General features: G+C 42.5%; 2 protein-coding genes across 2 annotated transcripts in view; both read left to right on the top strand.

The window, feature by feature from the left end:
* LOC139911338 (uncharacterized) overlaps positions 1-22,483 on the top strand; it is a 279,947-nt gene that overhangs the window by 96,470 nt on the left and 160,994 nt on the right. The window lies entirely within an intron of this gene.
* Positions 5,870-16,482, top strand: LOC139911343 (TANK-binding kinase 1-binding protein 1-like). Its single transcript, XM_078284947.1, has 12 exons — positions 5,870-6,100; positions 6,681-6,812; positions 7,562-7,666; positions 7,868-8,018; positions 9,769-9,959; positions 10,107-10,168; positions 10,934-11,040; positions 11,830-12,020; positions 13,377-13,655; positions 14,586-14,666; positions 14,800-15,024; positions 16,354-16,482. Exons 1-12 carry the CDS (start codon positions 5,870-5,872, stop codon positions 16,480-16,482), a joined length of 1,884 nt encoding a protein of 627 aa, XP_078141073.1.

Raw genomic sequence — 22,483 nt, 5'->3', positions numbered from 1 at the left:
CTTTCAGCCACACATACAACGCACACACACATACATAAAATACAGCTTTTTATAACCCCTGTCCTATTCATACATTCAACAGCACTCACACACGGACTACAGCAGACACACACACACACACACTAACTACCAAAAGCCTGAGAGAAAAAGCAATGTGTTAAGACTCAGGTCGGGTCAGATTGTAAACAGTAGAGTTCGGTAGAAGACGATCCGCTGAGGGGAAACGGTCGGTGCCGCCGCTTTCCGGGCCGCAGAGAGAAATACGTCGGTCGCTCTCCGTATCGTTTTCACAGACTGGATTTTTTTGGAGATATTTTGACAAACAGTTTGGACTCATTGTTATCAGCAAGAGGCAACAGAGCTCGCTGTTTCGACCATGATGGGACTCTGGAGCCAATATTGTCTGTGGGTCCAAGAGCTACTGGGATGGAAGAGAGGGATTATATGCGGGTCCAAAATCGACAAACTTATCCTTTACAGTAAACCCCCAAAATCCATTGGCCTTTCCTCGTGTTATTAAAGAGCCCGGCTGACATTTCTACTGCTCTACCTGTCTTATTTCTCTTCTCTACACTTTTCCTTCCATCTAAAAAACTAAAACTAGCTGGAGGTGGGAGGTCTGCCCGCCGTCCCGCACAGCAGCTGGATAAAGTCCAATAAGTCCAAAAGTTGCAGAGAGCCGAGCTTCACATGTAACAGCAGCACTGTGTTTCCAAAGGGAGAGGGAGACCAAGGGGTTTTGTGAGCGTGTTCTACTTTGGTGAGTGTGTGTGTGTGTGTGTGTGTGTGTGTGTGTGTGTGTGTGTGTGTATGTGTGTGTGTGGGAGGACAGGGCAGAGGACCTGACAGTATTTTTATATCATAACACTACAGACCGTAGCCAAGACCTGACTACTACTAAGTAAAAAAAAAAAAAAAAACACTACCTGAATTTGGTTTAATCTTTCATTTGTGTGTGTGTGTGTGTGTGTGTGTGTGTGTGTGTGTGCGTGTGTGTGTGTGTGTGTGTTGGCGTCCCTTGTCATGTGAAGGTTATATGTATAAGCTCACATGACCACAGCAGTAGAGGGACAGTAAATACTCTCTCTCTCTCTCTCTCCTTGTTCTCATTACCTCCCTCGTTCTCTTTCTCTCTTCCATTACCCATTACCCTCTTTTCTTCTTCTTCTTCTTCTTCTTCTTCTTCTTCTCGTCTCTCTCACATTCACATTCATGCCACATTCGCTCATTCTCACTTATTCTAATTCTCTCTCTCTGATCCTTTTGTCTCTCTCACCCTCATTTTATACCTCCCTCTCCCTTTCTCTCTATCTCTCTGCTATATAGCTGGCTGCTTATTGTGTGTGTGTGTGTGTTTGTGTGTGTGTGTGTGTGTGTGTGTGTGTGTGTGTGTGCGCACCCCCTCCCCACTGTATTAGCCTTCAGCTTGTGCTCACAGATATGGTGCCATGTCCTCAAGGACTCTCTCTCTCTCTCTCTCCTCTGTTTTTTTTTCATATTTTCTTTGTTCTTAACTGAGTGGCTTTCTTTCTTTCTTTCTTTCTTTCTTCCTTATCTCTCCCTTTCTGTTCCTCTCTCTCCTCTAAGAGTGTTTTCACACCTAGTTCGTTAGGAGCCTTTATTTCAGACCCCGGAGCGCATGTTTGGGCAGATATGAACGCAGCAGTCGCACTCGGGTGTGGACCAGAACAAGCGGACTGGGACCGTCTTGAGAGGCCGGTCTCAGTCCGCTGCCAGACGAACTCTGACCCTTCCTTGGTGATGAGAATGCAATTCGAGCCAAAGGACCGAACTCACTATGATAAACATGCCAGGCCCTGTAATATTAGCCTGGTAAGACCATCCTGATCACGTGACCTCACATTCTGTTTCGCTCCACGGATCAGTCTGGACTTCTGGCCGCCCACATCGATTTCCTGAAATTACAATGTAACCGGGCCAATCAGGGACTGCGTCGTAGTTGATGACGTGAAATACAGGCCGCCGCTGGCAAAACAGTAACGGCGTCTCCCGAAGCAACGAGCGGTAACATTAACATTAATAGAGTAAACACAGCCATAAGTGCAGTTATTGCAGAAATAGACTCAATAACAACAACAATTAAACAAGAACAAGAGTACGCACTAGCGGAGTTTCTCAGCAGAAAAGATGTTTTCGCCGTTCTTCCGTGTGGATTAGAATTTGGATTCGCTGATTGGCTGAAGAAGTTTGTCTGTCAAGGCGAGTACTCCCGCCCACTGAAATCGATGTGGGCGGCTAGAAGTCCAGACTGATCCGTGGAGCGAAACAGAATGTGAGGTCACGTGATCAGGATGGTTTTACCAGGCTACTGTAATATCACCTCAGCAAGCTGGCCTGATGCGTCTTCTGAGTAGAAGTTGGTGGGTGAATGTGTCGCTGCAGGCTCGTTACAGCTCGTCTCCTACAGGTGTCTGGAAGCAGAGAGTCTTTGTCCAATCAAACGCAGCAACACATTGTTTTCAGACGCAGCCTTGATTCACATTCAGATTGAATATTCTGCTCATGCAGTAAACACTGATATAAAACCAGACAATAACAGCAAAGATCTGTCCTGCTGCTGGTGCACAAGCCTCCATTGTGTTCCTGTGTTTTGTTTTGTTTTTGTTTTTTTCCAGGAAGTACAGAATTCCTACATGAAAATTCGGACCAATGAGAGACCAGTTTGATCGCGCATGGGGTTTGTTTACAGATCTTGGTCCGCTTAGAAATACTGCTGTGTGAAAAGAAACCGAACCAAGGGTGAACTGCATTGCTGATTCGGAACAAAGCAAACAAACTACAGGTGTGAAAACGCCATAAATAGAAGTCAGAAATGATCTCTCCTTCCTTTGTCTTTCCCTTCTCTTCCTCGTTCTTTTTTTCTCTAAATTGGTTTTGTTTTCTTTCTGTCTTTCTTTCTTTCTTTCTTTCTTTCCCTCTATCTTTTTTTCACAACACACTCCTCCGATCCACCGATAGACAGTCCAAGGTTCTAAAAATCTAAAATATAATTTCTATTCGCAGTAACACAGTCAACTCTACTTACGAAAAATGAGTAGGCTACTATCCGCTACAGTTTGATGCGATGTTGGAGAAATCGGGGTTCACTGCCAAAACCCAGAGTTACTTACTAGTATTTACCATCTGAAAGCTGAGGTGAACAGGATTTTCCAGTAGGAAGTTGCCGTTTTTCCCATTTGACATGAAGGCAGCATTTGTTCCATGTATTATCAGAGGGCTGTGACCTCTGACCTTTGAACTCATTACTATTGGTTGCTTGTAATGATGGTGATCTAAAAGCTGAAGCGTATTCTGCTGTTGCACTGCGAATAGAGCTGAAGGATATTGACAAAAAATTGAATTTCGACTATTTGACAGAGTATTTGCAATTGCGGTTTAAACTGCAATTCATATCATCACAAGTTTTTCTTGTCAACATTTCTTTAGAACTTTAAAATTGTTTAAAGAAGAGTCATTTTATTAAAAAACTAGATGTTAGTGAGCAGATTTACTGAGTTTGAGTCTGATGAAGGTTTTGATTCTAAAACTCCTTGTTCACAAATCCAGTTTGGACCGAACTCTCTCTGAAGAAATTAACTGCAGCCTCTGAGATTTGGAAATTGCAGAAGTTCATATTGCAATTTAGTTTTTTTTTTCAAAATGTAGTTTTTTGTAACCTTTTCTTTTTATGTTTTATATTTTTTATATTGTGTTTTTGGACTGTTGGACTGTTGGAACATGTGACTGAATTGTTTTGTGTATTTTTTTTTGTCGAATGTCTGACAGTTGAAAACCGATGCGATTAAATAAAGGATAAATTGGCGTGTGGCCAACATTCTGCCATCCTGTAGTGCTGCGATGATGAGACAGTCCACTGGCTTTGGTGCCTGGCCGCAGGGGGTTGTGGGTAACGCAGTTCGTTAGTCCATTAATAAATGAAACAGCCATGTGACAGAGACATATGGCCCTGCTCTGGTCTGCCCTGGGCCGGCCCTGTGTGTGTGTGTGTGTGTGTGTGTGTGCATGTGTGTGCACTTTGCAAAATAATAAATAATGCCAATAAAGCCGATTGAATTGAAATGAAAATTGAGAGAGAGATATAGACAGACAGACAGCTATGTAGACGGAGTATGTGGGCTGAGTGCGTGTGTGTGTGTGTGTATGTGTGTGTGAGGCAGAGTATGTGGGCTGAGTGTGTGTGTGTGTGTGTGTGTGTGTGTGTGTGTGTGAGGCAGAGTATGTGGGCTGTGTGTGTGGGAGTTATCTGCAGAGAAATGGTTTGACCTCTCCCTCTCTGCTACTGCAGCTGTCTTTAGGCTCCACACACACACACACACACACACACACACACACACACACACACACACACACACACACCCGCACACACACACACACACACACACACACACACACACACACACACAGATGAGAGTGTATCAGTGAGAAAGGGAGACAGAGTTGTGAGTCGGTTCAGTTCAGATTGTCAATTTTACCATTCTATATTCTATTCTATTCTATTCTATTCTATTCCACCAGAATATTCTATTCTATTCTATTCTATTCTATTCTGGTCTACTTGAAATATTCTATTCTATTATTTTCTATTCTATTGTATTCTATTCTACTTGCAATATTCTATTCTATTCTATGCTATTCTATTCTGTTTGCAAGTTAGTGTGCAACTGTCTGTAAAGAAGGATGGAGTTTAACTTTAAATTTAACCACTAAAAAAAAAAGCAGTGGGGCACTGGTGTCCCTGTCACCATGGAAACCGCCAATGAGAGGCAGGGGGCAGAGCAGACAGGAAGTACTTTACGGCAGCAGATGGAAAGAACCAAACCTTTTGGCTGGCAGGCTCAGTGGGCTGCTGGCTGCAGTCTGAGCACACACACACACACACACACACACACACACACACACACACACACACACACACAGGCTGTCACCTGTGCCAGGACATGGGGCTTGGCAGCATTAGTGTCATTAGCGCCCCCTGCTGTCCGGGGCGGAGAGTGCAAAGTGACTTGCTGAGCCGACATGACTCTCTGTCTGCCGCGCTCTTCTTCACAGGATTCTTCTTCTTCACAGGATTCTTCTTCTTCTTGTGTTTTTCTGTTCAGTCTCCATCTTTGCCACTCAGCCTCACTGCTGTGGTGTTTCTGCACTGCACTTCCCACAGATCGGCTGTCAATCAACCGCGGTGTGGGCGGAGCTTGGATTTCCTGTTGATGCAGTTTCTCTGGTGGCTATCGCTGCTCACGCTAACGACCCACTTCTTCTTCTTCTGTTTGTTCCAAACAAACCCAATAATGAGATTCATAATGGAGTTATCTCCTTCTCTCCCTCTTTTTCTCTCTCTTTCTCCATCTCTGTGTCTCTCTTCCTCTCTCACTCATTCGCTCTCCACTTGCTCTCTCTCTCTCCCTTGTAAACTGATGTAGGTTTCTTTCTGTATTTCTTTCTTTCTGTATTTCTTTCTTTCTGTATTTCTTTTTTCTCGGTTTCTCTCTCTCTCACTTATTCTAATTCTCTCTCATCCCCTTTTCTAAACGCTCTCTCTCGCTTTCTCTCTCTTTCACTCTCTCTCCTTGTAAACTAATTATGTAGATATTTGGTTTTCTTTTGTTCTGTCTTTCTTTCATTCTTTGTTTGTTTGTTTGTTTGTTTCTTTCTTTCTCTTCCTCCATTCCTCTATTCCTCTCTCTCTCCCTAGCAAACTAATGATATAGATATTTGGTTTTCTTTCTTTCTTTCTTTTTTCTTTCTTTTTCTCTGTTTCTCTGTTTCTCTGCCACATTCTCACTTATTCTAATTCTCTCTCTCTTATCCCCTTCTAAACTCTCTCTTTCTTCCCCCCCACAGCTAACTGATGATGGATTTATTTGGCGGAGAGCTGGGGCTGCTGGGAGGAGGGGAGGGGCTGCGGGACGACGTGGGCGTGGCCGGGATCAGCTGGTCGGCCAGTCGGCTGCCGGACGACATGTATCCTGCGTCGGGATTGGCCCTCGCCGCCGCCTATCATGACATCAAGACCCGGCTGGCCAGTCTGGAGAGAGAGAACAGCAGCATCAAGAGGAAACTGAAACACTACGAGGTCAAGGTGGAGACACACACACACACACACACACACACACACACACACACACACACACACACGCTTGTGTATAGAATGAAATGCAATAGAAAAGAATAGAATAGATTGGAATGTGACTTTTTAAAGGCTTGAATACATTATTTTCTTCTGGAAAGTCAATTTCTCTCCTTCTCTCCTCTCCTCTCTTCTCCTTCTCTCCTGTCCTCCTCTCCTCTCTTCTCTTTTCTCCTCCTCTCCTGTCCTCCTCTCCTCTCTTCTCTTTTCTCCTCCTCTCCTGTCCTCCTCTCCTCTCTTCTCCTTCTCTCCTGTCCTCCTCTCCTCTCTTCTCTTTTCTCTTCCTCTCCTGTCCTCCTCTCTTCTCCTTCTCTCCTGTCCTCCTCTCCTCTCTTCTCTTTTCTCCTCCTCTCCTGTCCTCCTCTCTTCTCCTTATCTCCTGTCCTCCTCTCCTCTCTTCTCTTTTCTCCTCCTCTCCTGTCCTCCTCTCCTCTCTTCTCTTTTCTCTTCCTCTCCTGTCCTCCTCTCCTCTCTTCTCTTTTCTCTTCCTCTCCTGTCCTCCTCTCCTCTCTTCTTTTCTCCTCTGCTCTAGTTTCCTATGATCAGTGAATTCGGGGAGGAGAGGACGCTGTGTTGTTCCTGTGAGTCTATCATCAAGGATACGAGCGTCATCCAATCAGAAACCACCAACCTGCAGCAGAGGGTCAACTCTCTGACTCAGGAGGTAGCAGCAGTAATATTATCAGTACTAGCTGTAGTAGTAGTAATATTATCAATAGGCGTAGTGGTAGCTGGAATATTAACACCATAAGCAGTACCAGTACTTAGTACTTAGTAATAGTCGTAGTACTAATATTATCAGTAGTAATATTGTTAGTATTATTTGTTTTAGTAGTAATATTAACAGCAGTAGTAGTACCATTAGTTGCAGTAGTTGTAATTTTCAGTCCCATTATTATTATTATTATTAAGTAGCAGTAGTAGTATAGTAGCAATGTTATCAGTAGTAGTACCAGTAGTCATATTAGTAATGTTACCAGGAGTAATATTGTTATTATTAGTAGTATTAATAGTAATATACTACTAGTAGTTGAAAACACAGTCACATTTTTTTTTTGGTCTGAAACAAAGCACTAGACAATTGGATTTGTGTTCATTTTCAAATTGTATGTATTGTATTTAAAATAAATGAATTTGTAATTTGTAATTTTGTTGAAATCATGGCTTGTCCATTATTTGAAAGGTTATCTCACTCTCTCTCTCTCTCTCTCCCTCTCTCTCTCTCTCTCTCCCTCCCTCTCTCTGTCTTTCTCCCTCCCTCTCTCTCTCTTTCTCTCTCTCTCACTCTCTCTCTCTCTCTCTCTCTCCCTCTCTCTCTCTCTCTCTCTTTCTCCCTCTCTCTCTCTCTCTCTCTCTCTTTCTCTTTCTCTCTCCCTCCCTCCCTCCCTCTCTCTCTCTCTCTCTCTCTCTCAGCTCCAGAAGAGTAAGGAGAGAGAGGAGAGGTTGGAGGATGTCATCCAGGCTTACGAGAAGATTCACTTGGAGAAAAGCAACGTCCAGAGAGACCTGGACAAGATGGTGAGTGCACGCACACACACACACACACACACACACACACACACACACACACACACACACGTAAGCATGCATGCGCACCAGTGTTTCCTTGTAATATTCTGTACTATAGTATTTGGTGGTAATTTGAGTTATGTGTGTGTGCATGTGTGTGTGTGTGTGTGTGTGTCTGTGTGCGTGTGTGTGTGTGTGTGTGTGTGTCAGACCACTCTAGCGGAGCAGCATGTGGAGCGGATCCGCAGTCTGGAGTCGGCTCTCAGACAGAGAGAAGTTTCCCTGCAGAAACTCAGCGCTCAACTACGCAGCAAAGACGCTCATCAGCTTCAACTCCACACCAGCCTGGACGTCCCGAGGGGTGAGGAGGGGGGGGGGGGCAGATCGTCCTATCACTAAGGAGGATTTTTAGTAGTAGTACCAGTACTAGTAATATTGTAATGTCAGTAGTAGTCACACTAGTAATAGTAACAGTAGTAGTAATCAGTGTTTCAAAAATAAAACAGGCGTGCAACATAACATAAAAGGTGCAACATATTTGTCAATAAAGGTTTGACTAAAGTGACCACATCTGAATTTGAAAGTTCCTATTTAATTTAATAGAAATCTGATCTATTCTAGAAGCAGTGCCTGAAATGGGCCGGTACTCACCGGTACTGAGTACCGGCACTTCTGATTTTTGTCCACATGAGTACCCTTACTTCTTATTCCGTACCACCACCTCCTGGTACGCCTTAGTTGAATGAAGAGAGTATCTCCGTATGAAAAAAGTGCGCCATAGACTTGACAGGGCTTCATTTAAGCAGACAGCATCCTACAGACTGAAGGCAGCGCTCCGCTCACACAGGGAGTCAAACTGCAGCCGAAAACAAAGCTGCATAGATCAAGTGAAGAGGTGTCACTCTGGCCCTAAATTAAATAGCCTCTTGTAATTATGTGTTCTGCAATATTAAAACCATTCAGATTGGCAGATTGTAAAGAATATAATGGCTTACATTCTGATGCAGGACTTTGTGGGCAAAACGACAATGGAATGATATTAATTGTGTAGAAAAAATAAATACATTTATATTGTGAGCAGAGTGATGCCTCTTCACTTGATCTGATGGAGCACAGCAGTCAGTGGAGCACAGGGCCGTTAAAGTGTCAATCATGAAGAAATTCATGGTAATCAAACTTCAATATGTCCAATCAGCACTACTGGTCAGGTGCCGATAGAGAGAGAAAAGAAAATAGAGGATGTGCAAGCACAAATGAAAGGTATGTTATTGCGCCAAGGAGGAATAAATGTACCTAACAAGTTACATAATGCTAGTTTTCTTATATCATGACTGTCAACAACAAAAGGTCAATATTGCTTTGTTGCCACTACCTCCAAAAAGCACAGACAGCTCTGTCCGTCAGTTATATAAAGACAATATTGGCCTCTGTCTATTTGCATCAGTCTTCTGTATGCTTGTAAGTATGTAATCTTTCTCTGATGTAATCTTTCTCTGATATTATTACAGCACTAACCCAGCACATTTTTCTGTGTTGATTTTTTTTAAATGGCAAGCTTTAGGATTAGTTGTTTTGCAGCTAAACTGACTGCAGTCTTGTTTCATTTTCAGTTGGTTTTATTGTAGCATATATGCAATATTATATTTGTATGTAATGAAATGCATACAAAAATACATTTGAAGTGGGATATATTACCAAGATATGCATATAAATATAAATATGTCCAAGACACATGCGATGCTCATGTCATGCAACTGCTGAATTAGGGTACTGGCACCTTTTTTGGTCCAATTCAGGCGCTGTCTAGAAGTAATGTCATTTGAATGCTTTGAAATACAAAAATACTGCTTCCAAAAGTATCTTTTAAAACAAAAACAAATGACATGCTGTTTTTGAACTCCAGTAATACAAATTACAAAATACACAAAACCAATTAAATACATATTTCAAATGCATTTAATTAAAATACTGCCCATCCCTGCTTGTAATATTGGTGATCTAGGAATTGAGGTTTATTCTGCTGCTGGCCTCCTGTGAAGTCAGTGCAGAGCAGCACTTTTGTCCCAAAAGAAGACGTGTGTGTCTGTGTGTTGTTGTGGTTTTGTCAGAAGGCCGCGGCCCGACGCTGCAGAGCTCCCGCAGTCTGGACGCCCTGTCCGACCTGAAGCTGCAGCGGCTGGAGGCGGAGCTAGAGGAGGCGCGGCACCAGGCGGAGGGAGCGTGTCAGAGAGAGAAGGAGCTGAGGGCGGAGCTTCAGAGGCTGCAGCAGGAAGTCGGCCAGCTGCAGGAAGCACAGACACAGGTAGACCCGGTCCCCAAACCACTGGAGGTTTACACCGGCGGTAGTAGTAACAGGATCAGCTCCAGTAGAAGCAGTAGCGGTACGAAACTGGACCAGAGGGAGAAAAACGTATGAACTCTCCGTTTCCTTTCTGTCTGTCAATCACAGGAGTTGGCTCCGCCTTGCGAACACTGTGACGTAGAATGGATAAAGAAGGCTGGTGACGAACAGTAAGTCTGTCTGACTGTCAGGTGATGAACAGAGTCGCAGTGACCTGGCTACAGATACTCTGTCTTGTATTTATCCAGAATAGAATAGAATAAATACAGTAGAATAGAATACAATCAGGGATGGAGTGGAGGGTAAGCCCATCTTAACTCAGTTTTCCCACCTTTTTATTGCAGAATATATTTTTTAGGCTGTTGTATTAATTTAGTAGTAATTTATTTATCAGAGTAACTCTGATGTATGTTATTTGAGAGTCTTTTAAGGGGGAAAACGCATAAATTAATGCTTTTCTGAAAATGTAAGTGGTTTTTGTTCATATCAGTGGTTGTGATGCCACACAATGATGACCGACTGGAGGTCACAGATTACCCACCATATTATTTAACACTACATCACTGAATAGAATAGAATAAAATAGAATAGAATAAAAGTTAAGACCCCCCCACATCTAAAGCCTCTGGAATGATATGAAGCTTTTTATTCCAAAGCTGATTGATTGATTTCAGTAGATGATGTGAGATGTACATAATTCTATAAATAACATCCTCACCAGTTTTCAGTTTTGGTCAGAAACGGACTTCAAATAGTTCACATTTGCGTTGTTTTACTTTCATGCCAGCAATAATTTTAGAAGAAATGGGGTCAAACACAAATACAGGAGAGTTCATTTTGGAACCAACATACCTGCCAGTCATCTTGCCGCCCCCCCCCCCCACCTCTCCCTCTCTCTCTCCCGCCCTCCCTCTCTCTCTCTCTCTGTGTTGCAGGGTGAACCTAGCGTTAGCCTACACCGAGCTAACAGAGGAGCTGGGTCGTGTTCGCAATCTGGCTGCTAAACAGAGCGACCTTCTGCGGCAGGCCTCGCAGGAGCCTGGTGGGTCACTGGGTATTTGGTTTATGGGCCGGGCATCATGGGAAATTTGGGAAAATATGGGAAATATAGACGGCCCTTCAACCGGAGATGTTGAGTTCAAGACTAAGGATGTTTCATTCATTTCATTCAAGTTCATTTAAAGATTTTTTTCCGGACCTGAGACCATTTATAATAATAATAATAATAATAATAATAAGAGTTTACAAAGTGCGTGTGAATTAAATTAAGAGAAGAGTACAGAGGTGCAGAAGAGGAAAATTTAAATAACTACTAAGGATAAAATGAAACAAAAATAAAATAAAATTAAGATAAAGAATATGTTATTCTAACCCGGGCGGGTGCAGACTATACTATGGTGCACGCACTCTTTTCACGTGTGAATGGAGGGAGTGACTTTTTTTCAGTTGGGCAAATAAATGTAACGATGGTCTCAGAGAATGTATCAGAGTAAAAAGTATGGTTCAGAAAAGTAGTGGAGTAAATCTAAATACTCAAGTAAACTACAAATTCAGAAAAAAACCTCCTTAAAGGATAAGTTTGATGATTTTGGACCGACCACATTTGGACTCACTGTTAGCAGCAAGAGGCAACAAGAGCTCACCGTTTTAACTGACAGCTGACCTGGAGCCAATATTGTCTGTGGGTCCAAGAACTACAGGGATGAAGTCAAAAATCGCCAAACTTATCCTTTAAATACAGAAACACAGTATTTCTACTTACTTTATATGTCTGTTGAATCCCTACCAGCTGTATTTACTGTTCTCTCTCTCTCTCTCTCTCTCCCTCCAGTCTCTCGTTCTCCGCTGGGTCCTCAGCGTCTCTCCCCCACCTCCCCCCAGCGCCCCTCCCTCTCCCCCGAGAGGCTCCTCCCCTCCCCGTCGCCCCCCATCTCTCCGAGTGACGGCCTCGCCTCCTACTCCCACCGGCCAACCAGCAGCCGTCTCCGGGCAAAGTTCCAGGGTCGCCGTAGTTACTCGGAGGTGAGGCTGGAAGGTTTTTTGCGCAACTCTCTGGGAACCTTCACACGTTATGGACGTACAGTATATGGATGTTTGTTGTTTGTCCACAACTCTTTATGTTTGTCTTGCTGCTGCTTTCTTGGGCAAGTCTCTCAGGAAAAAGAGTCTGAATGCTCATTGGGACTATCAGGTTGAATAAGGTTAGGGTTAAATAGCTAGCTAGCTAGATATATAGACAGAGAGTGAGAGCAATTCATTAATCACAGCACATGAATAAATACCGTATTTCCTCTAATAGTGGCCTGTAGTCAATTAAAAGCCGGGTCTCCGATAATGGCCGGGGCCGTGGTCGACACAAACAAATAAAGGCCGGCCCCAAATACAGGCCGGGGAAAAAAACAAAGGAAAAAACAATGGTTGATACAGGTAAACTCCTGCTGCCTGTTATATAATGTAACTGTAGTTTGTAGTACCGTACAAGTGCCACAAGATGGCAGTAGCTCTATCCCCATTCAAGTTAGCAGAGGGCTAACCGGAAGTTAGCCCGCTCGGCCGGCGGAAGTCTCTGGAGCATGCCGTCGTCGATTACCGTAATTATCGGTAATGTATTGCAGTAACAAAAAAACGTCTACCTAACGAACCCCAACAGAAGCAGATCAGAAAACAAGGAGGCTTCGTACTAAAATATGAGCAAATATACTTATCAAACAGAGGGAATTAGAAATAAAGGCCTGTCTCTAATATAAGCCTGCTTCCAATAAAGGCCTGGTACCCTCTGCAGTTGAGGTAAATAAAGGCCCGGGCCAATATTAGAGGAAATACGGTAATAATGATAAATTGTTCACTAAGCTCTTTCTCAGTTTTTTGTTGATTGTTGAATTTTGCAGCATACTTTTGTAAATTATCAGTTTCTTGGAAAGTTGTCTTTTGGGGAACATGAGAATTTAGTACTTTTGCTGCCGAAAATGTGCTCTGCACATCGCAAATCAGATGCCAAGACAGATTCAAGTAGTTTTCTGTCTTCGCAGCACTGTATTTATGTCCTTTAAGTGGTTTGACTTGAACTATTTTCTCTCAAGTGAAAGACAGTATCAGCTACATTAAACTGAACTGCACACAGCACACTCATGTTTATGAACTGGGACGGTCTGTGATGCTTTATACCAAAGGGACAAGAGAGGCAAAAGATCTAACACTGGTGAGTCCAGCTTTCCCTGAACGGAGCGTTGGCTTGCTGCTGTTTAGGAGACGAGTCGTATTTCGCTCTTGAGATTCAATTTGTCACGTCCTGTGAGCTGAAAAGTGTACATACCTGACATTAGAGAAGTTTAGAGCTAGAATCTAAGTTCTTTGACCATTTGACCGTCCCTCCCCCAGGTGTCTGACCCCTCGGCCCTCCAGCGGGCCCCGGCTCGCCTGATGAGGGACCCTGTATCGACCCTGCCCAAGCCCAGGCCCCTCCTGGGAGAGACAGGGGGCTACGGCCAAAGCAGACCTCAGCTCCGGACCTCCATGGTGGGCCTGGTTCGACCGGCCTCGGCCCACGGAGCCGGGGGGGAGAGAGGAGGAGGAGGAGGAGACAGAGGAGGGGGGAGCAGTCTCAGCAGCAGTCCACATCATCGTGCTCTGGACCTGGGCTTCCCTCTAGCTGCTGAGGTGGGATTGACTTAAGATTTGAGGTAACGCTTTATTTTCCAGGTCCACAATTTCCCAATAATTTCCTAGAAAGGAACTGTTAATTTCTTAGGAAGTTTCCTGAGAGTCGATCAGATACTGAACATTTCTAAAAGAATTTCCTGGAAAGAACTGCAAAACTATAAACTATTTATTGGAAAAATAATAGGCAGAGGTCAATTATCAGAAGTCATTATTCATATAAGTATATAATATACTTATTTGTTGAATTCTTAATTAATTTTAGTTAATTTCTAATTTTCTACTACATAATGTCATGGTTCTGTCTTGGAAACAACAGAAGAAATTGGAGGAACTTACCAACTACCATTGAACTCATACTCTATTTTCCCTATAATTAGCAAATAATTTCATGGTTCTTTCCAGGAAACTTCCTAAGAAATTAACAGTTCCTTTCTAGGAAATTATTTGGAAATTGTGGACCCGGAAAATAAAGCGTTACTGTTCATGATACATAGTTAATTACTCAATACTTTCTAATAAGTAATAACTTTAATTACATGATACTTTCTCATAGTTAATTATCTGATTAATACAATATTCTGGAGTCACCCTATCATCACTGCTAGCTGTTAAGTCATTAACAAATTTCCCAGTTCCCAATTGACAGTTTTTGAAATGCAGAGATAAAGACTTTTTCAGGCTGTAACATCTGTCACTGTGCAAAATAAATTATTTTAAGTGACTTTGAATTTTAAAGTTTCAAAGATCTATAAAAGTTGCTATTAGAATGCTGAGCATACTTTAATTGTGTATTATGTGACCATGCACTATAAATATATAGCAGTGACACCTTCCCTTATGAAGCGTTATCTTAATCCTATAAAACTTGAATATGCTTTTATGCAATTAGTAATTATCATGTTCTCTCATGCCACTTTTGTCATCCAGGTCCATCATTTCTGTCGCCTTGACGACCCTCCTGAACCAACCCCATTGGTGACTCCACCCCAGTCCTCTGATGATGATGAGGTGATGATGATGATGATGAAAGCAGGCTTTAAAGCAGGCTTATTCATTCTTAGGATGTCTTTGGTGTTTAAATGTACAGGATCTATCTATCTATCTATCTATCTATCTATCTATCTATCTATCTATCTATCAGGAGTGGGTGTGTCCATCTCCGGCCACCAGCCCGCCTCGGACGCTAGGCGCGATAGGAATTGGCTCATCGTCACCAAGGGATCAGCCCCTGCACCCCTCCTTCCCGTCTCCGAGGGAACAGCCCCCCCACCCCTCCTTCTCGGCCCCTGAGGGCCCGGCCACCCTCTCCTGCCACCTGCCTCCCTACATGAACAACGAGCACGCTCAGTCCTGGCCCTCCATTAACGTGAGTGGTAGATGGTGCTGATGATCAATACACAATTAATAGAACAGAATTTAAAAATGATGGAGATGAACATGAGATGAGATGGGACATTATAATCTTGGTGGGGAAACTGGGTCATTGCAGCAGCTAAAAGTAACAGGTTACAGCAAAGAAAAATAGAATGTAATTGATTTTGTGTTAAGATGTCAGCTTGTTAGCTAGCTAACCATAGCATCTGGTCAGCTAACATCACTGTCTTGTTGTTAACACATCTGATTAGCACACTAGCTAACGTATCTAGTAGCAGCTAGCGTTAGCGTGTTCACATTAACATCAGTGTGTTTGCCGGCTAGTTAGCTAGCTAACAGTTTGTTCAGGTTAACTGAGCTGACTCTTCTCAAGCTACAACTCAGAGTGTTTTGGAGTAGAGACTAGGGCTAAAGACAAGACAGTTTACTGTGTCACAGTAACCAAATCCACCTTATCACACTATTCACTTTTACTGAGAACGTTACTGAATGGATCTACAGCCACACCACAACAAGCTGACTCAGCTGCTCTCTGCTTCTAGCTGCTTGATACAGATTTACACTTTATTAACTAACAGATGATTCTACAATGTTCCTCCATCATGGAGCCAGATGTGGTTGCTAGGGGTTTTGTGACACAACCACAAATCCTATATTAAAGTCGAGATGAAATGAAAAATGCCTTTTTAACCCTTTTAGATCACATCCCCGGTCATATTGTGCACCTATTTAACAATATATGCCAAAAAAAAAACAAAAAAAACAATTTCTTTGTATTCTTATATCAAAATTCAATCATGTTTTCTTCCTGTAAAACAAAATATGCCGTGTGCTTACGTAAGCATGCCTCAACCAATTTCAACCAATAATATCATGACATCCACCCATCAATCAATCTTCAACTTTTAGCGCACAGAGCTAAAAGAGCTCCTCTCCCTCGTCTTCCTCCACCTCCTGCAGTTCGAGGGGTACGTCTGCCTGCTCCGGTAACGGGGGTGATGAAGGTGTTGAAGGAGGCGAGTAGTCCTCTACGATTGAATGGAGGCTAGCATCCAACTCTGAATCGCTGTAATTCTCCATGTTTGTTATGACACGCCCACTTTTCAACGTTCAAATCAAATTCCTCCCAACGTTACGTCCCGCCTGTCTTTCCTGTTTCACTCGGAAATACGTCACGATACGGAAGTTAGATACTCTCGAAATGCCGTTTCATCTCGACTTTAATGGGTTTCAAAGTTTTGGTGGTAAACTGTATGCAGCCCAGATTTTGCCATAAATTGGGGTTCAGTAGTTTGACGCCTTTGTCTTCCTCTGTCTGTAGTTATGGATGGAGTCGGAGGAGAGCGCTGTTCGTAGCTGTCCTCTGTGCCAGCTGACCTTCCCCACCGGTTACCCTGACGACGCCCTCATCAAACACATCGACTCACACTTGGAGAACAGCAAGATTTGACAGTCTGTTTTTTTCTGGCATTTTACTCCAATTTTAAAAGGAAGTGGGTACTCAACCCATCTCGGATTACTTTGTTTTCTAATTTTTATTATTCATCTAGTAAAGATTTGCTGAGCCCGCATGCTCTTTTTCAGCACCACCTTGCTTCATATTCATACATGGAGCCTGTCCAGTACAACCACGGTCTTCAGCTGTTGGACACAGCACAGGGGTTAGATGCCTTGCTCGAGGGCGCCTCAGCAGTTGAGGAATGGAAGGGTGTTTATTTATTCGCTTTCCTATGCCCCAATTTTCCCATCCAGATTATGGAATCGAACCAGTGACCTACAAGTTACAAGCCTGTTTTTCTACCCTCCAGGGTAACATTCAGCGAGTTGGAAAGCAGAGTAAGTTACAGACTTAAGGAGATCACAGCAGAAAGAGCCACTGTCAGGAAATGGGTCACAGCTATCAAAGCTGACGCCCACAGTTCATCAGTCAATATTCAGTCTATAAATCTCATAATTCTTTTCACCAAGGACTTTAAGTTTCCTGCTATCCTTCACAAAGAACCATACTTTGTCTTATTTTTTTGCAATCAACAATTCAGTAAGAGTGGGTGTCACTTTTTCCAAATGGTGGATTTCTCATTTCGGGAACCAAACTCTTCATCTGTGCAAAGATCTGAGTGCTGGCCACCACTCAATCTCACCAGAGTATGAAGTTAAGCTTGCATTGTTGGAGCTCCTCTGTTAACATCACGAGTATGCTGGTCTGAGAGCAGCGCTGACGGCAGAGACACAGAAGCACCGGTTGTTTTCAATGGTCATCAAACCACCTTGGTGTGTCTGCTTTGAAGTTGGTTGGTTTGTGGAGCGTATAGGCACAGGACCAAATTGACTGTTTTTCACAATGTTGAACTATTTTGAGATAAAAATGTCTTACAGAGGTGATACAATAACCGCAAAAGTGGGGTAAGTAGGTAATTTAGCGAGTAACATACACTTGATCAGATGTATGGACAAAATATGAACACTATAGAGTCTAGCTGTCTACTAGCTGGTCTCCAAATATGAGAAGTAGACTGTAGGAACAGAGTAAGATATGAAATGAAAGTGTAATGATCCCTGTGTGGAAATTGCGTTGTTGCAATAGCAAATAGCAATAGGATACAGCAAATAAAATATAAATAAGAATAGGGCAAATGGGGGGAATCTACAATCTAGTAGTGTTCCCCATAGTTCTGAAAATATAAGGTGACGTTACCCACAGTGATGGTGAAATGCAGATGCCAGTCCTGCTGACGCCTCAAGTCTGCAGTGTTGCCATAGAAACGTAAAATTAGGAACGCTAAACGTGTCAATTTACATCAATAATCACTTCCAATGCATTTGTGACTGCATTGAAATGAACAGGACTCTTCTAAAGGAACAATGAACAGATATTTAACAAGACTGACCTTGAATCACTTCATATTTCTTGACTCTTAACTGTTAGTGTTATAAGGATGAAAGCCAAACTGACTACAGATCAGATTCCGATGAAGCAAAAAATACAAAATCTACACAGTGACTCATTCCTGGGAAGCAGAGATTTGAATTTTAGTCATTTAGCTGGCACTCTGATTCAGAGCGACGGACGATGAGTGGGCAAGTAAAGGGTTCAGTGTCTTGCTCAAGGACACTTCAGCAGGACAGATGGCTGTGGATGGACACACGCTGGCTGCTGGAGGATCAAGCCTGTGACGCGTACGCCGCCCTGCCACCCAGAAAACACACATCGCATCTGTTTCCTTCTCAGCTCCGCCTGACCCTCACAGAGTTTACCTTCTTGGGATCAGCCTCTAACCCAAAACCGTTAGCTGGGAAACAGCAGAATTAATTCCAGATCAGCATCTGTGGGAAGTTGCACCTCCTTTCATTCCATTTAGTTATACACCAACTTTTTGGAAAGTCAAGTCTGATTTTCCAATTTTGCGATAAGCTTGGTTGCAGTTTGACTTCTATGTGTGTCCAGAATTTATTTAGTTCACTCCCATGCATGCTACATACCAGAGGTGGGGACTCGAGTCACATGACTTGGACTCGAGTCAGAGTTTTAATTGCTTGAGACTTGACTTAAATAAATGACTTAGATTGAAAGTGATGAGATTTGTTCCAGCAGACGACTGAATTTAAATTCTGTTTTCTGAATTTGTATGGAATGATTGAATTTATTGAAGTTGAAACTGATTATAGAAATCAAACTCATGATGCTCTTATCAAGTTTTTATCCTATTAAAACCATATTGCATTGAAAAGTCCTAGATATTTAGTTTTCTTTAAGATATTAAATTGACACTGGACTCTTGATTTGTTCTGACATGACTTGCTAATCTACATTTAGACTTGAGACTCAACATTAATGACATGGACTTGACTTGGACTTGACTCGGTAATCTACATTCAGACTTGAGACTTGTGCCTCAAGACTTGAGACTGACTTGGGAGTCGAGCAAAGTTGACTTGGTCACACCTCTGCTGCATACACTTGCCAACTGTGTATGTTTAGCTGAAGTGTACCAGCTAGCTTAGCATCCTCAGCGCTCTAAATACTGAACACGCAGGTCTCAAACTACCAACAAACTGTTATTGACACATAGACTTTCCAAAAAGTTGGTGTGCATCCCTTTAAAAGGAGGGGGCAATCCTGCAGGGAAAATTCAGGAAACATTACAAGACCAATCAGAGCGGAGGATGCGAAAGTGAAATCCCTCTTGTGCGGTCTCTAGTTACGTCATGCTGGCAACTTTACTGCTCATGTCAGACCGGCAGTCATGATAAGATTTGTGATGAGATTTGCTCTTCAGCTGGGCATCAAAGGGTCCAAATTGTAATTATTAAAACAGATAAAACAAGAAATTCATATTCTGATTCTGGTGATAATTTTGCTTACTAGTAAATAATTAATAAATTATTTAATTGTAATTGAAAAATAAGATGAAATCTTATTTTAGTATTTTACTAAAATCAGCTGCTCTGTGCCTGTGTAAATGCAGCTGTCGGCCTCAGTGTGAAGAGCCGGTCTCTGCCTCCACCTAGTGAAAGGAAAAGGAATTACAACATGCATTTCCACAGACGATCTGAACATCAAACTCTGCAGTATTACAGCATCTGTACAGAAAAACTAAATGAATTCTGATGTTGTCATCTGTCATTCCCATGCCCTGCATGGTAATATTTTCATTGAGAAATCTGCCCAGGGAGCGCTGTATGTTCTCTAGAAACAGAGATTATGTGTCACTTTGTGTCACCTAGTTTGGGACGACTCACATTTGTGTTACTTATCAACACAACATACTGTATATTAATGAGAATGCATATTGGCATGGTTTTGAATTAAAGTTGTTAGTAAGATATAGTGTGTTGAAAAGTAACACAGATATGTGTTGGTCCAAACTAAACATGTGGATGTGACACATCCTTTTTAACAGTGCAGATGCACTACTGTACATAGTAACGTGTATGTACAATATTACGCTAACTTTATAGTTGCTATTGTACATACAAATATTAGATTAGGGCTATAAAACAAGGGGCAAAAAAGCTATTTATGGAAAGTCAAGGAGAAGTGGCCAGGGGAAGGTGAACGGTTGTGTTTTTTTTGACAATGCACCCCTTTACTTTCAGAGTCATCGGTAGAGTTCAGCCGGGTTGTACTGTGGGAGCCATGTTGCTGCCACTGAGGCTCCGTTCACACTGCAGCTGAACAGTGTCCCTCACATGTGACTCAGACCTGATGTTTTCTAATCAGCGTGAACAACAAAACGCTGCATGGAGTCGCATTTTTTCAATCCCCCTCTGGACCAAATGGATATGTGCTACAAAATCGAATCCTGAGGCATCAGACCTACATGCGACTTGTATTTGAACACTCAAATCGGAATTTGTTGGTGTTGCCATGACATCTTGTCATCTTGGCATCCATCTCTAACCAGAGAGACAGTTGGCATAATGTAGTCAGCTTGTCGGAGCAGCATTAGCATGGAGGACAACGAGACAAACGCATGAACTGACGTCTCAATTCAGTCAAACTGGAAGGAACGTACCGAAACTAAATATATTGAAACAAAAACAAGTGACGTCTTTTGTTATTGGTTACTCTGCTCATCGCTGTCAATTCATATTATGGGATATGGGTTACATCCCTGAATAGATATGAGCTGTCATCCAAAAAAAAAAAAAAAAAAAAAAGATTTGGGCAGCAATTTGGAAGTAAGCACTAAAGCCTTGCAGTGTGAACGGAGCCGTAAGTGTTGGTCACCACCAGGAGGATGGAGCCAACATGGCTGCCACTGGACACTGCACTGGCCTCCCTCTGGCTATCTGTGGCTCTGCTTGTGTATTTTTAAGTTATCAGGTATTGGGAGGGGAAGTTGTCATGTTGCCCTCGGCTGGCTGCATTCAAGACTCAGTGACAAAGGATTGGCTTCAACATAAGGAAAATGATTTAAAATTTGATTACTGAGTACCATGAATATATATGACACCTACCACTAAGTGCAACAGATTGTTAAAGGCAAAATTTAGTTTTTACAATGATTTATTGCAATGAACTTTATTGTAGATTCCAGTTTTTAACCATTAAAAATGACTACTCTGGTAAACTTTATGCAGTTAACAGTTAATGAGACATTATTTTGGATTTGTCAATGGGAAAATGAATGGGAACTTGAACGCAGCCAGCAGGGGAGGCTAGTTGTCACTTCCCCTTGCTGTTGTCATGAATACCTCACTGTTACTTCACTGTTTACAGCATCAACAGAAGAGCAGAGTTAACGCTTTTAAATAAAACATCTGTCAGAACCGTGAAAGTGGGTTTTGTACAATAAAGCCGCCATTTTGCACCGACCTTCAACAAACATACAGGGAGAAATCCATCGTAGAAGAGGCAGAGAAACCAATTTCTCCACCCACAGGAGCAGGAGATAGACCAGAATGCACTGCAGCAGAGAGACAGGTTGGGGTTTGAGTAAGGGGAGACTCTTTTTCTCCACTGGAAAAAACTGTTCCTATTTTGCCATCGCTCTCTCCACCTGAATGCAACAAGTTCAGGCCCCTTCTCTGGGGGCTGTTGAAAGGCATTCTGGGAAATGTAGGAAATCACTAACTGAAGCAGAAGTAGACGAGGCAGGTTGAGGGAAAGTGGGTTCACCAAAAAGGTTAATTACGACACAATGTATTGAACATCACAGATTAATGAGATACAACAGCAGAAGATTCTGATTCTAGTGATTCAGTTGATTCTATTTCTATCTGAAAATTAGCCGATATGAAAATTAAGACAAATGTGTCATCCAAATCTAGACACATGGATGTGTTGAAAATACCCTTTTGTTTTAAAAGTGCCTTAATTCTATTGAAAAAGGCTGAATTTACCCATGAACAGAAAATTAATTCTCACTTAATGGCTTTAATTATTATTTTAAAAAATGCAGTTATTGGTGTAACAAAGTTAGAAGTAATTTCTGGATTTAGTTAGGATCGGACCCGCTCAGTTTGAGATGGACCACGTTCAAATTATTAGGCCCAAATCAAACTTAAAGGTCCCATATGGTGTAAAGCGGGACTCCCCTTGCCTCTGTGATGATAAAGGAGTTGGATGGTCTATCTAAACATGGTGAAAGTATCAAAACGCACGGTCGCCAACTAAATCCACACAATCCATATTAGAAAAGCGAGCCTCTAAACGAGCCGTTTGGACTTCCGTAACTTTGTGGCGTCACAAAGGTTCGCTCATTATCATTTCTGTAAGAAATAATAGACTAACAAAGTGTTTTTTTCAAAGCGGTCGAGCGGTTGTCGTTGTTTATTACCGGAGAGTTTTCCCTACCTGTAGCCGCCGGGCCGCGGCGTCTCACGTTTCACTCTTGAAATGGTTAGCCAATCGGAACAGAGGGGTCGTTAATATTAATGAGCCTTAAAGACACGGCGACAGAAACGGCCTGTTCTTGGTAAGGCTCAGAGAGATGCTGGAAAATGAA

Source organism: Centroberyx gerrardi, chromosome 7 (assembly GCF_048128805.1).
Source record: "Centroberyx gerrardi isolate f3 chromosome 7, fCenGer3.hap1.cur.20231027, whole genome shotgun sequence".
Taxonomy (NCBI): Eukaryota; Metazoa; Chordata; class Actinopteri; order Beryciformes; family Berycidae; genus Centroberyx; species Centroberyx gerrardi.
Note: the sequence above shows the minus strand (reverse complement) of the source record. Positions and strands in the feature narration are given on the sequence as shown.